This window comes from Malus sylvestris, chromosome 2 (assembly GCF_916048215.2).
Source record: "Malus sylvestris chromosome 2, drMalSylv7.2, whole genome shotgun sequence".
Taxonomy (NCBI): domain Eukaryota; kingdom Viridiplantae; phylum Streptophyta; class Magnoliopsida; order Rosales; family Rosaceae; genus Malus; species Malus sylvestris.
The window spans coordinates 2,012,237-2,026,444 of NC_062261.1; the positions used below are offsets into that span (position 1 = coordinate 2,012,237).

General features: G+C 39.5%; 2 protein-coding genes across 3 annotated transcripts in view; one reads left to right on the forward strand and one right to left on the reverse strand.

Annotated features, from left to right (window-relative positions):
* The window catches only part of LOC126592363 (uncharacterized), a 212,057-nt gene that overhangs the window by 182,160 nt on the left and 15,689 nt on the right, over nucleotides 1-14,208 (reverse strand). The window lies entirely within an intron of this gene.
* Nucleotides 2,349-5,406, forward strand: LOC126592388 (probable galactinol--sucrose galactosyltransferase 6). Of its 2 annotated transcripts, none has more exons than XM_050258075.1 (4): nucleotides 2,349-2,603; nucleotides 2,738-2,794; nucleotides 2,878-4,394; nucleotides 4,479-5,406. In XM_050258075.1, exons 1-4 carry the CDS (start codon nucleotides 2,397-2,399, stop codon nucleotides 5,218-5,220), a joined length of 2,523 nt encoding a protein of 840 aa, XP_050114032.1. In that variant the 5' UTR covers nucleotides 2,349-2,396; the 3' UTR covers nucleotides 5,221-5,406. The 2 variants fall into 2 exon arrangements, with proteins under 2 accessions (XP_050114032.1, XP_050114039.1); XM_050258082.1 differs by having other exon boundaries at nucleotides 2,457-2,604; nucleotides 2,755-2,794.

Below are 14,208 nucleotides of genomic sequence, written 5' to 3' on the forward strand. Positions count from 1 at the left end.
CTAGATCTGACAAATGATATTTTACTGGATTTTTAACGGACAACCCGACAATGACGTGACATGCTAATAGATTTTTAATAGATTACTTGATAACGACTCAACTTAACAAGTTAACCTGAAAATCCTTTATTTCGTATTATTCGTATTAGATTAACGGGTCGCATAACAAATTGTTTGGGCTACCTACTGGAATACGGGATCTTATCCTTATGCAAACGTGGAAGATCAATGATTTGATAATAATGACCATTATCCAATAATCAATTTCTTAACGCAATGATCATAAATTGTCACTTAAACTGATACAAAGAAAAGTTCAACTTTATTTTTGTCTTAGAAAGTAAATAGTAGGCCTCCACGTGTGATGAATGTAAAGAAAGTAACGCGTTTTTGTTTATTTTTGCCGCGTAGATGGTGGGAGAGTAGTGAGTACGTGGACACAGATCAGCGCACTTGATAAACTAATTCAAAAAGTTATGGGTATTGGGCTCGGACCTGACTTCTCTACCATTCCACTTCTCATACATTCTTATCCCCTTCTATTTGTGCGATCACGGTTAAGCCACGTCAACATTTTATATTACTATTACTTTTTGTTTTATTATCCCTATAAAAAAATCAATATAAAATGTTGACGTGTCTTAATCGTGACCGCACAAAATAGGAGGGGATGAGATTGTATGGGAACTGGGAGGGCAAAGGAGCCGGGTCCATTGGGCTCTAGCACCTAGGAGAATAATTACAATTCAACGAATTGGAAACAGGGGCTGATCATCTTGGAACAAGTGGGTCAGCTGTTCTCAAGCTAAGAAATCTTTCATGGAAGAGTTGGATGATGTCTTTCGACTGCTAGACGAATTACTTCTATAGCTACTCAATAGGATAGTTGCTAGCTAAATGTCTTTGTATGCATTGCTATGAGAATTTGTCGATAGGTTCACTTAGCTTGCTTGCTAAAAACTATTGACATCTATGGATATGCTTATTCGAAAGTTATTGACATATGTCGACAAGTGTGGAAGTTATTGACATATGTCAACAAGTGTGCAATATGACTTGGTAAATAACTTATAGCCTATCAAGGCTTGATGAAATGTCAATTTGCATGCTTTCTTTCCAAAAAAAAAATTACGCGTAGCGCATGTTATTTTTACTGATTCCCCAATAATATTCCATGAATCCTTTACTAATTTGAATCGACCCAAACCATGCTTTTGAAAAAAATTATTGGATGGTACTCTATTACGTGATATGGTAATGCATAAGTATTATGCGAGTGAATGATAAAATTTATAACTTAAATATTAATACTATGTTTACATATCAAAAACAGGTTATGAGTATCATTTTCATTTTGAACCTATACTCGGCTTATTAATATACGATAAATGAATAGGCGAGGTAGTCTTACGTTGAATAGGCAGTAGTCAATTTCAACCGTGTATAATGAATTATTACTAAAGAGATCGATTATCGCGTACCTAAACAACTAGATGCCATTCACTCATATCATAACTGATAAATAATATATATAAAAAAAAGAACTTTAACGAAAAACTTTCGGTACGGTTTATTTTAACGAAAAATCATATTTTTACACTAAAAAGTCAATCATGATACTATTCACTTTACCTTTTATTTTATCTTTATCGTTAAAACTCAAAGTTTTCAAACCATTTTCATTAGTTTTTCTTATAAAAAAAAAGCACATATTACAATTTCTAAAAAGATGGTACTATTCACTTTACCTTTTATTTTATTCTTATAGTTAAAACTCAAAGTTTTCTAATCATTTTCATTAGTTTTTCTATAAAAAAAAAAAAAAAGACACATATTACAATCTCTAAAAAGATTATACTCTGTACTGTAATACAAAGTTACACAATAATTACTTGTAAATTTGTACGTACATTTTGTGACATTACCGCGTTGTCCATAAATACGGCTTCAGCAAAAATATTATTAGTCAAATACCACGTAGATATAAAAATCCCTCCGGTGAATTTGGATATGGGAGCCAACTGTTGTCGCGTTGGAATCCGAGTAATAGGATTGATACGAGAAATTTTTCTTTATAACGGGAATACAAATGGTACATCACATATTTTCATAGAAATAAAAAAAATTTATTTTTTAAGTTATTAACTTTTTAACACACATATCTCGATAGGTGTATAATAACACGTGATGTACCACCTGTATACCGGTCGCATTGAAAAATCTCTCTCGATTGGTAGGACGTGGATCCGACGTGGCTACCTATCATCGATTTCAACGGTCCAACTAATACGACATCCCGTCGCCGTTGTATGGATAAGCTGTTAGAGAAGTTGGGGGCTTAGAAGAATAAACTAGTAGATTAATCTCAGAGCGAGAGAGGTCGAAGCTCTCAAGCAATGGTGTCAAATTCGTGTAGCAGTTCTCTATCTCGTATTATAAATACCAGCCCCATTATTCATTTACCCAAATCAAATTATCCCAAGCATAATTTACCCAAATCAAATTATCCCAAGCATTCTCCTACTACAAGATTCAATCTTCCGAACCCAAACAACTTGTACTTTCTCAGGCGCTCTGTAATTTCTCGTCCTGCTACTACTTCTGGTACTATTCTCTTCTTTCTCTGTCTTCAATCTGTTTGTTTTCTGAGAAAACAATTAGTGTTTGGTTTCCGAGAAAATAATTAGCTTGAAGATCTTTACTGACAAAGCTGATTGCTTTTTTGTTTTACTGTTCGGGTTGTGGAATTTCCAGATTTTCTCGGAATCGGGCGTCTTCGTTTTTGGCTTTTCAGGTGATTAATTGGCTTATTAGTGCTTGCAGTGTTCGATTTAATTCGAAGTGGAGATTTTGAATCCGTTTTCTGTGAAATTGTAGAGAGAAGAAAGAGAGATGACGATCAAACCGGCGGTTCGAATCTCGGAACGGAAGCTGATCGTGAAGGACCGGACGATTCTGACGGGATTGCCGGACAATGTAGTGGCCACGTCCGGTTCGTCTTCCGGTCCGGTCGACGGGGTCTTCCTCGGCGCGAATTTCTCGGAGGAGAAAAGCCGGCACGTGGTTTCGTTAGGGACGCTTACCGGAGTCCGGTTCATGGCGTGCTTCCGGTTCAAGCTGTGGTGGATGGCCCAGAAGATGGGGGATCAGGGAAGGGACATACCTCTTGAGACTCAATTCCTATTGCTCGAGACCAAGCACGGGTCCCACCTGGAATCGGACGGCGGAGACGAAGAGAACCAGATCGTCTACACCGTGTTCCTCCCTCTCATCGAAGGCTCGTTCCGCGGTTGCCTGCAGGGCAACGCGAGCGACGAGCTCGAGCTCTGTTTGGAGAGCGGCGACGCCGACACCAAAGCGTCGTCGTTTTCCCACGCACTGCACGTCCATGCCGGGACGGACCCGTTCGGTACGATAACGGAAGCGATCAGGTCCGTCAAAGTTCACCTTCAGACGTTTCGTCAACGTCACGAGAAGAAACTCCCCGGATTCGTTGACTATTTCGGGTGGTGCACCTGGGACGCGTTTTACCGGGACGTGACTCAGGAGGACGTGGAGGCCGGGCTCGAGTCTTTAGCCGCCGGTGGAACACCTCCGAAGTTCGTTATCATCGACGATGGGTGGCAGTCCGTCGGCGGCGACGACGGCGTTGAAAAGCAGGAGCCGCTAAGGCTGACTGGGATCAAAGAAAATTCAAAGTTTCAGAAGAAGGACGATCCGACAGTGGGGATTAAGAACATCGTCAGCATCGCGAAACAAAAGCACGGGTTGAAGTATGTGTACGTGTGGCACGCGATTACTGGCTACTGGGGCGGGGTCAGACCCGGAATCAAAGAGATGGAGGAATTCGGATCCTTGATGAAGTACCCGAACGTTTCCAGCGGTGTTGTGGCCAACGAGCCGACGTGGAAGACGGACGCGATGGCGGTGCGAGGGTTGGGGCTGGTGGATCCGAAGGGCGTGTACAAATTCTACAACGAATTGCACAGCTACTTGAGCTCTGCGGGTATTGACGGCGTTAAGGTGGACGTGCAGTGCATACTGGAAACTCTCGGAGCCGGGCTAGGCGGTCGGGTCGAGTTGACCCAGAAGTACCACCAGGCGCTGGACGCCTCAGTGGCGAGGAATTTCCCGGACAACGGCTGCATCGCGTGCATGAGCCACAATACTGACGCGCTCTACTGCTCCAAACAGACCGCCGTCGTGAGGGCGTCCGACGATTTCTACCCCCGCGACCCGGTGTCGCACACGATCCACATTGCGGCGGTTGCTTACAACAGCGTGTTTCTCGGCGAGTTTATGCTGCCAGACTGGGACATGTTCCAGTCGCTCCATCCGGCGGCTGAGTACCACGCTTCCGCCAGGGCCGTCAGTGGTGGGCCCATCTATGTCAGGTAATTAGAGATTTATCTCTTCTAATATCGAATTTTGTACGTTAATTTGTTTTGTAATTAGTAATTAATAATTGGTTTTTACAGTGACGCGCCTGGGAAGCACAATTTCGAGCTGCTGAGGAAGCTGGTGTTGCCGGACGGGTCAGTGCTTCGGGCCCGATTGCCTGGACGCCCGACGAAAGACTGCCTGTTCTCTGACCCGGCCCGCGACGGCGTGAGCTTGCTGAAGATATGGAACATGAACAAGTACACCGGAGTCCTCGGCGTCTACAACTGCCAAGGCGCAGCGTGGAGCACCGCGGAACGGAAGAACACGTTCCACGAAACCAAATCCGAGGCCATCACGGGTCTGATTCGCGGCCGCGACGTCCACCTGATTGCGGAGGCCGCCGTGGACAACGACTGGAAAGGCGACTGCGCCGTGTACAGTCACCGGACGGGAGAGCTGGTGACCCTTCCTTACAATGTGTCGATGCCGATTTCGCTCAAAGTGCTGGAGCACGAGGTTTTCACGGTGACTCCGATCAGGGTTTTGGGCGGCAGATTGAGTTTCGCGCCAATTGGACTGGTGGAGATGTACAATGCAGGCGGAGCAATTGAAGGGTTGGGATATGAACAGAACGGCGTCGTCCGATTGGAGGTTAAGGGCTGCGGCAAATTTGGCGCTTACTCTTCTGCTAAGCCCAGGAAGTGTCGGGTCGGGTCTAATGTGGTGGATTTTGAGTACGACTCGTCGTCTGGGTTGGTAATTTTGAGATTGGATCATTTGCCTGAGGACGGTCAGAAAGTTCATGTCGTTGAGATTGAATTATTAGAAGGAAATTAGACCGTTAGATGAAAATTGTTATGTGTGGTGTTGATTGAGTTCTGCAATTGTTGGAGAGAATTTTTAGAGTGCAGGAACATGACCCGTTATACAAAGTGGAATAATACGATTGGTTGAAAACTTGAAAAAAGATTTACAATCAATTGTATTAAGACACTTAGTGTAACATACGTGTTTTTGGTTTTCTTCACATTGTTGGGAGAAGGGAGGATATTTAAATAAATTTATTATATATTATATGATCATATGAACCAGTCTTGTAACACTAATGAATAAATGCATCAATATTATTCCATTTGTGAAAAAAATTATTCGCATGTAAGATTAATCTAAATTTGGCCCTTTTGCTGGCGCTAATAGGGAGCAAGAGATGGATTTGATTTGATAATCAATGAATTGAGCAACAAAAATCATGGAAGCACTGTGCAGACTTCTAATTACGCTTGTTTCACACGGGTGGGCGGGTTATGACCCGAAAATCAAAACTTTAAAGACAAAACCCAACCTAGAGAATTACGGATGGGTCGGTTGGGTGACCCATGAGAATGCCCACCCCTACTGTCATGTGCAGAAAAAAATTGCATATAGCAATGCTTTATTGGACAAAAGACATCACGTAGTGGTAAACTCGTTCCATATAAGTTATTTTCACTTCGAAGAGGCTATGGTATGAATACACCAAAATGGTATTGTACCAAACCGAAACCATTTGGTTTAGGGATGATCAGGACTTGAAAATTACAATATCAAAATATCTCGTACTAGTCAAAATTTTCAATACCAACACTGGTTCTAACCTCATATGAACAATCTTGTAAATGTTTTTTTCCAACACACAAATTAGGGGTGGGCATCAAATTTACCAAAACGAAAATTAATCAATTAATTTTGGTTTAGTTTGACTTTGACCAATAAAAAAAGTCAAATAATTTAAAATTTGAACCGATTTCCTTTTAGTTTGGTCCGATTTTCATACTTTTAAAACTGACTAAAACCACACTGAATCTATCATATATTTTAAAATAAATTGCATTAATCACATTTAAAGTAATGTTTGATATCCAAATGGTGTGACATAATTATTGTAATTGTAAGAGCATCTCCAATGAACTCTCTAAATGAGTTCTAGCTAAACTTTATAGAGGAATTTGAAAAAATCATCTCCAATCACACTATATAGTGACCTCCTTAGACATGGATTTTTCAGATATCCTAAATAAAGCTTATAGTATTAATTGCTAATATTTTAATAATATTTTAGAGAACTGTTATTTGCATACCAAAGATCTCATTTTACACTCCTCATAAGTGTATTTTTTTTTTCAGATATAGAAAGTTTGAAGTGCTGAATGAGAAATGTGGAATGCCAATAACAATTCCCATATTTTAAATAAAAACTCTTTTCGTGTTGGTATTAGTAACTTTACATTGTTGTATTCCTAAATGAAGTACGAACTAAATAAAAAAATATTAGATTGGACTAATATGAGTTGTTACAATTCAATAGAGTAATGAAATTGATTAATGTATAGAAAGTAATTGATACTTTTAATTGACAAATTAGAAAACGTGAAAGGTAGCTCCAGAGCATGAACAAAAAGCAGCTTTGTTTTTTAGATTTATGACGTAGGTACATTTATCATCATTTGATTTATTTGACGGTCAAGATTTAACATTGTAAAATCTATCAAAATACATAGAAACGTGTTACATGAATCTTCTCAAATCTTCCAAAATCTTCCAAAATCCATATGGATTTGTAGAAGTCTACATAATCCTACGAAATTCATCCCTTATCAAAATATATTAAAATCATTTCGAAACCTAAGTTGACTACACCCCCTAAATCTATAGAATTGTGAATTTAATAATCGTATTAATCTCACAAGAGTGTTATATATACAGATATGTTAAGGTGCAAGACAACAATACTTGTCATATAGGTATACAATCACAGAATCATAATAGGAATCCTAAACCTATGAGAGACCGGATTCTTTGGTGTCTGTTTTAACAAAATCTAGTGCATAAGGTTTAGAATATGTAAATTGGCACGTTGCAAGTGATTTTCTCACAAGTACTTTTATGAATAAGAAGGTTGAAATTTTGCTAAAGTAAAAGTTTAAGCGCTTATTGGAAATCCACTTGCAATTGCTTCCTCTGAAAGCACTTATAAGTTCAACTGTTTTTGCCAAACTTGGTTAAAAGAGCTTTTGATTTATCTGAAAAGGCTTTGTATATATATCAAAGAGTCCCGTAGTTACTCACTGTTGGATTTAATTCAACGGTGGAGAAAAAATACAAACAACAAATCTACCGTTACCGTCGTATTAGCATCAAATGGCAGATGACCACATCTTCATTTGGAGAGTAAGAAAGGTGAAGTACAACTAATTTAGGTTGTCCATTATATGGTTTAGCCGAACTCTCCCTCTTCATGTAAAATACATCTTTGAAACACTATATAACATAACGTAGAGACAGGAGGAAGGTCGTAGTGGATTTAATTATATTTGTGCCGCCATGGAAAATAGACGTAGATCCCAGTCGTCCGTTGGAGCCCCGGTCTCTGAATATGTCCACTCAAAACTATCAAAAACATCAACATCATCAGAAGTGATGAGTGCTACTCATATTGCTGATCTCCCCGATGCTTTGTTGGCGGAAATAATTTCTCGGCTTCCAAGCAGTAGATTCGTTTTTCAATGCAAGTGCGTGTCCAAGCGTTGGCACACTCTCATCTCGGAATCTTATTTCATCGGCCGCTTTCTAGGTCTCCAAATTGACAAGCAAACGCCGATCATACGCACTCTGATAAGCGTGGAAGGAGAAGATTTACTTTCGAGACTGACACCATCGCCATCATCGTCGTCGTCAAAGGTGCTAACTCCGATGTTTGAAAGACTCAAGAGTTTCCACGGATTGAAAGAAGGTCCGTTTGTGGCAGGGACGTATAATGATTTGGTTTTGTGCCGCGACCACAAATATTTCGCTCGTTCGTACTACATATGCAATCCGCACACCTTGAGCTGGGTTGCGCTTCCTCCAGCCCCTACCCGAAGCAACAAGATAGCACACGTGGGATTCGTCTGCGATATGCCCTACTATAACTACGAGGAAGGCGATACAGAAGGACGACATGTCGTGCGGCTTAATGCTCAGTACAGGTGCAAGGTTGTTAGAATTCTTCCTCCTAGTGATGAGGAACTTACCTCCGATAAGTTTTTAATAGAGGTATTCTCTTCTGAGACGGGAGAATGGCGAGAGTCATTAATATCATGCCCGAGAAAACTCCATCATGTTATGTTTGATCGCTTCGGCTTTGCTTGCAACAGAAGGTTGTATTGGTCGAATTACGTTAAGGGCCGTCTTCTGGTTCTCGGGTTGGATCTGTTCAACGACGATAACATCACTGTCACTAGTAAAGACGGCGGTGTTGACGGTGAATGTCGTTTCATTGTATTCGATAAGCCTATGGATGAACACTCCATTCAGTGCCTAGGTGATCAGTGTGGAGGGCGTCTGCATATGTATGAGCTGGACATTGTCGGGAGAAGTTTGTACGTTTGGGAGTTGAAAGAAGAAGATAATCAAGGAGATGGGAAATTATGTTTGAGTGAACACAGGGTTTGTTCCTTGGACCCCGAAATGTACCACGATGATGCATATCCACTTACATTGGCAAGTGTGGACCCAAATAACAAGGATGTTTGGTATCTGCGTGTGAATCAAGATATTGTAATGTGCAACATTCATACAAGGGAGTGGTCAACGATAGCTGAAAATAGTGCAATTGTTACGAGCATATACTTCTTCCCGTATGTGCTGCCGTGGTGGCCGACACCCGTTCCTAGACTACCACAGCAGCGTGCTAATCGGCTAGCCCGCGGAGAGGAATTAGCCGCGAGCTAGGACATAGGAAGAACAAAAGTACCGATTTATTTAGTAAAACTGATATATGTTGTTCAGCAATGGCAACTAGTTTCTTTCTGTGTTGTATTTTTTTTCTTGTTTCGTTTTTGCTCCGCGGTCTCCTATCTGTCTGTGACCACATGTGTGATTTGAAGTTTAAGTAATAACAGCAGTTTACCGAGAAAAGCAGAAAATCTCAGTATTTATCAATGCAGGGATGATATACAGATAAACAAACACAAACCATTGTGACCTCAAACCCAAACAACATTCTCAGGATGTTCATGTTTGTGCACAGATAAAAGCAGGATGATGCAAACAAGTCTTGCTTCAGTTTTTTGGTCAATGGAAACTCCATTACTTTTATAGAGAGAGATTTTTTATGGTATTGGTAATGAAGTTGTCATGCAACGGTTTTAAACATGAAAACACAACAAGGGTTATTGTAAAATGTTGTATGACAAACTTTATGGATTAGTATATAAGTATTTTGTTTAGTACATTTTTGAATTTTATAATTTGTGACTTTATTGTTTGAAGACCCCCCCCCCCAAAAAAAAAAAATTATGTAGATCTCTAGCTACATCCCTGGCAATACTACTTCGAGTTTGGTTGGTTATTAAAATTTTCAATACCAACACCGGTTCCAACCGCATATGAACTATCTTGTAAATGTATTTTCCAACACTCAAATTAGGGGTGGGAATCAAACTGACCAAAAGCGAACTTAATCTTGATTTTGAATCAATAAAAAAGTCAAATAATTGAAAGACTAAACCAATTTCTTTTTATTTGAGTCCGATTTTCATACTTTAAAACCCAACTAAAACCACACTGAATCGATCATATATTTTTATATAAATTGCATTAATCACATTTAAAGTAATGTCTGATATCCAAATAATGTGACATAACTATTGCAAGTGTAAGAGCATCTCCAACGAACTCTCTCTAAATGAATTTCAGGCTTCTAGCATTGATCACTAATATTTTAAATAAAAACTCTATTCGAGTTGGTAGTAGTAACTTTAAATATGTAATTTCGCTAAGGTAGGAACTAAACCAAAAATGTGTAATTTCGCCAAAGTAGAACAATCTAACTATGTAAACAAAGATTTTGGTCAGATTAGTTGCACCACGTAGCCCAAAAGTTGGATGTGAGACCCTCGACGTCACCGTAGTACTCAGCGCTAAACCAACCACATTGCTCCACGTAGCCCAAACTCATTAATCTCCCAATAGACAGAAAGGAGCACAAGTCCTTGAAACGGTCAATGCCCCAGGGAATCCCCTCCATTGCTTTCTTCTGAATCCATTTTCCGACACGAGTGTCTCGCACGTGTGATATTCTGTTATGAATTCAACCGTCTCCCGCCCTCTCTCTCTCTCTCAAACCATTTCAGACTGCAACTTCTGCTTCGCGCTCTCTCTCTCTAAAACCATTTCAGACCTTGGAGTTGGAGTTGAAAGCTTCAGGGGCCTGCAACAATTCAGGTAATTTATCTCACCTCCAAAACCTTACAAACTGTTGATTTTCCAAATCGAAAGAAAATTGATTGCTGCTTGTTCGTTGTTTTTTTGGTAATCCTCTGTGAAATTGTTCTTGATTTAGGTGATATACAGTTGGTACGCACATGCATGTGATGTTTTGTTTGTGAGATTCGATGGAAAATGAACTGCGATTGAACTACCTGATTTCTTGGAAATTTAGTACTCAGTGGTCTGTTTGGCTGCCGAGAAAATGGAGCGAAAGAAATCGATTACTACTATATACACATATGATAAAACGATCTATGAATGAATTGCGTAATTAAGTGCTTGGTAATTCAGCAGTAACCAGAGAATCTTTTGTGCTCTGTTTGGCTGCCGAGAAAAGGGAGCAAAAGAAAAATGTTTACTACTATCTTAAGCCGTTCCTTTTATAGATACGCATTTGATAAAGCGATCTATAAGTGAACTGCGTGATTAATTTCTTGGAAATTGATCAGTAATCAGAGAATCTTTGTGCTCTGTTTGGCTGCTGAGAAAATGTAGGGAAAGTTAGGAAAATTTTGGATTTTTTTTTTCTTTTTTCCATTTGTTAATTCAGTAGTGCAGAATGCCAAGTAACGCTGAACTGATTAAAATTTCAATCTGTGAGCTAGTTAACATGGCTGAAAACTTTGTCCGATATCTGTATGCGTTTCTCAACGGAAACCCAATAGGCGTGACCTGGGCGCATGATGGAAATGGATTCCATCTGGACATATCCGAGGTTCCGCTAGATGTGTTTCAAGGGCCTTTCCAGCGTTCGATTGCAGGCTTTGAGAGCGAAGTGACGAGATGGGTAAACTTTAGTTTTCTTTTTTGTTTTAAGTAGTTGAATATTGTCACTGCGTTAAACTGAGAGGAAACTGAAACTTTAGTTTTCTAACTTTTCAGGGTTTTGTGGTGGAAGGCAATCATTACAGGCACAGGGATGATCTCTTCCTGAGAGACCAGCCGGAGTTGGTCGATGGTATAGTTCGTGACCCTTCCCCAGCTGCTTCTCCTCCAGCTGGTGCATCACCCCAGGCGGATGCAGCAGCTGTCATGCCTCCACTCCACGGTGCTCCTCCAGTTGCTGTCGTGCCTCCACTCCATGGTGCTCCTCCAGTTGCTGTCGTGCCTCCACTCCATGGTGCTCCTCCAGTTGCTGCCGCTGCAGCAGTGCCACTCGCTATTCTACCAGTTTGGGGGCGCAAATCCCAGCGAGGTCCAAGAATTCCACGAGCGGGAGCATGGGGATGGGCACCTTTTGAGTCGACTACTGCTATTGCACCGGGTTGGGGAGTTCGCATGGGTAGGACCCCAAGATATGAGGTCCCTTAGACCCCATATATCGGATGTGGTGATGGCCCTATCTTGCTCAAATTGATTACTGCTATTACACTTCAGAAATATTTCTTGGTGTCAGTCGCTCAATACAACCCCAAGCTTGCTGCTGAGAGGCATTCTCTAATAACGAATCTGCTCGTAATTCTTGAATGGAAACACCACTTGATACTGGTACTTGACTATTTGTTGGAGGGATAGGCATTTGTACCACTACCATATCATCTCTTACCCTCTTGGATTGCTCAGAATTATTATACTCTTGAGACAGTTCAGTTTTATATGGAAACACTTCTTCATCGTGTATTACATGTCTTGACAAAATCAACCTTCTATTCTTCAAATCATTGCATATTGCTCCTTTATACCCGAGGGCATAGCCAAGAAATACACACTGCGAAGATCGAGCTTGGAGCCTGTTAACAGCTTATGGTCTCATCAAGGGATAAATGGCAGTCCCAAACACCTTAAAATTATGAATCTCTGGAACTTTCCCAAACAAAAGCCGCTATGGAGATTTAAACTCCAAATTCTTAGATGGCATTCTATTAATTAGTAAAACTGCATAGGAACAAGCATGATACCAAAACATTTGTGGCAAGTTTGCTTCTGTTAGTAAAGTTATAGCAGTTTCCACTACATGGCTATGTCCCCTTTCAGAAATACCGTTCTGCTGAGGAGTGTTTGGACATGAAACCATGTGTGAAATGCCCTTGCTTGCTAGAAACTCCTCAAAATTTTTACTCATATACTCACCTCCTCCATCAGATTGAAAGCATTTAATTGAAGCATTAAACTGATTAAACACAAATGCAACAAACTTCACAAAAATTGAACAACCATCTGACTTCTTAATTATAGGAAATATCCACATGAATATGGAAAATTCATCTACAAAGGTTATGTAGTACTTATACCCTTATATAGATTTTACTGGAGATGGCACTCAATACATTGTTTGTCACTCAATTTGACCAACTTGTTTTTCCAAAATTGCGATTGCTCGATTATTTGCTTGCTTCCCTTGCGGAGGAATTCGATGCCCTTGAGTGAGCTTTTGTAAAAGTTGAGTGGTTGTTTGCTGACTGTATATTAGCTTGAACCATCAATGCAAAAAGCTTCTTCCATGTACGTTTATTGGGTTCCAAGGGTGTGGCTTCTTGTATAAACTCTTAGAATTGAGAATTAGAAGGTCAATGTTCCTTTGGCATTGTTTCCAAGCCATCAGGCATGTGCCTACAAAAAGAAAATTGAAAATAGTGAAAAAAAAAACAGAAGAGGACTTTTTTTTTTTTTTTAGCACGATGACATATTTTCACACTAAGGAGAGGGTGAGTTCAGCCAAGCAACTTAATTTAGTATCGAATTTGCTTTCTACGAGATTCGAACAAGAATTTACAGGAATATTTGGAACATTTCATTTTTGCCTCTCACTTACAAATGAAAAGGAATATCATCAGACCGTAGTAATAAATGACAACAAAAGAAAGCTAGTTGATTGAAAAGAGTAATTAAACCAAAGACTACTACTCCTAATAACTCACGAAGTTCAACACAAACAAAAAGACACCAAATAACTAAAGGACTTCAATTAGAAACTGAATTGGACAAAAAAGAAGGTTACCGTGTTTTTTATTTAAATAAAACAGAAAATAGAAAGAAAGAAAGAATGAATGAATAAGGAAAAAAAAAGAACTACACAAACAAAAATGGAAAACGGAAAAATAAAATTAAGTAAAGCACAATTAAGATTAAGGGGCAATTCCTGGCAACGACGCCAACAACTTGATGTATATTTAAACTAACCTAAATAATAGATTAATTTAAACCAAATTAAATTCGTAAGAGCACGAATCAATTGTAGTAAGATATGCAAATATAAGGTCGATCTCACATGTATTGCTTTAACACCAATTTAACCAACTAATCACGCTAGACTTAATTAAACAACAAAGGATAAATTGAATTGAATAATTGAGTAATTGATTAAGACTAAAATTAACAAGAAAAAAGAAAAGACAATTAATTAAAATAAACATACGACACAAGAAAACCTATGGTTATGAATTCTCCAATAAAAATCCTATTTACATCTCCAAGAGCCAACTACTATCCAATTACCATGTCAATGTTAAAGGTTGTTCTTTTTAATGTATGAATTAATCTATGGTCAGGCATCAACTATCTCTACGTGATAATTATATCTTATTGGTTAGTGTAACA

Bases quoted from the DNA above. Each gene is read 5' to 3' on its own strand.
- LOC126592388 (XM_050258075.1), top strand. From the start codon at position 2,397: ATGGTGTCAAATTCGTGTAGCAGTTCTCTATCTCGTATTATAAATACC. The intron at 2,604-2,737 runs GGTACTATTCTC...TTTTACTGTTCG, and splicing joins CTCGTCCTGCTACTACTTCT to GGTTGTGGAATTTCCAGATT. The intron at 2,795-2,877 runs GTGATTAATTGG...GTGAAATTGTAG, and splicing joins CTTCGTTTTTGGCTTTTCAG to AGAGAAGAAAGAGAGATGAC.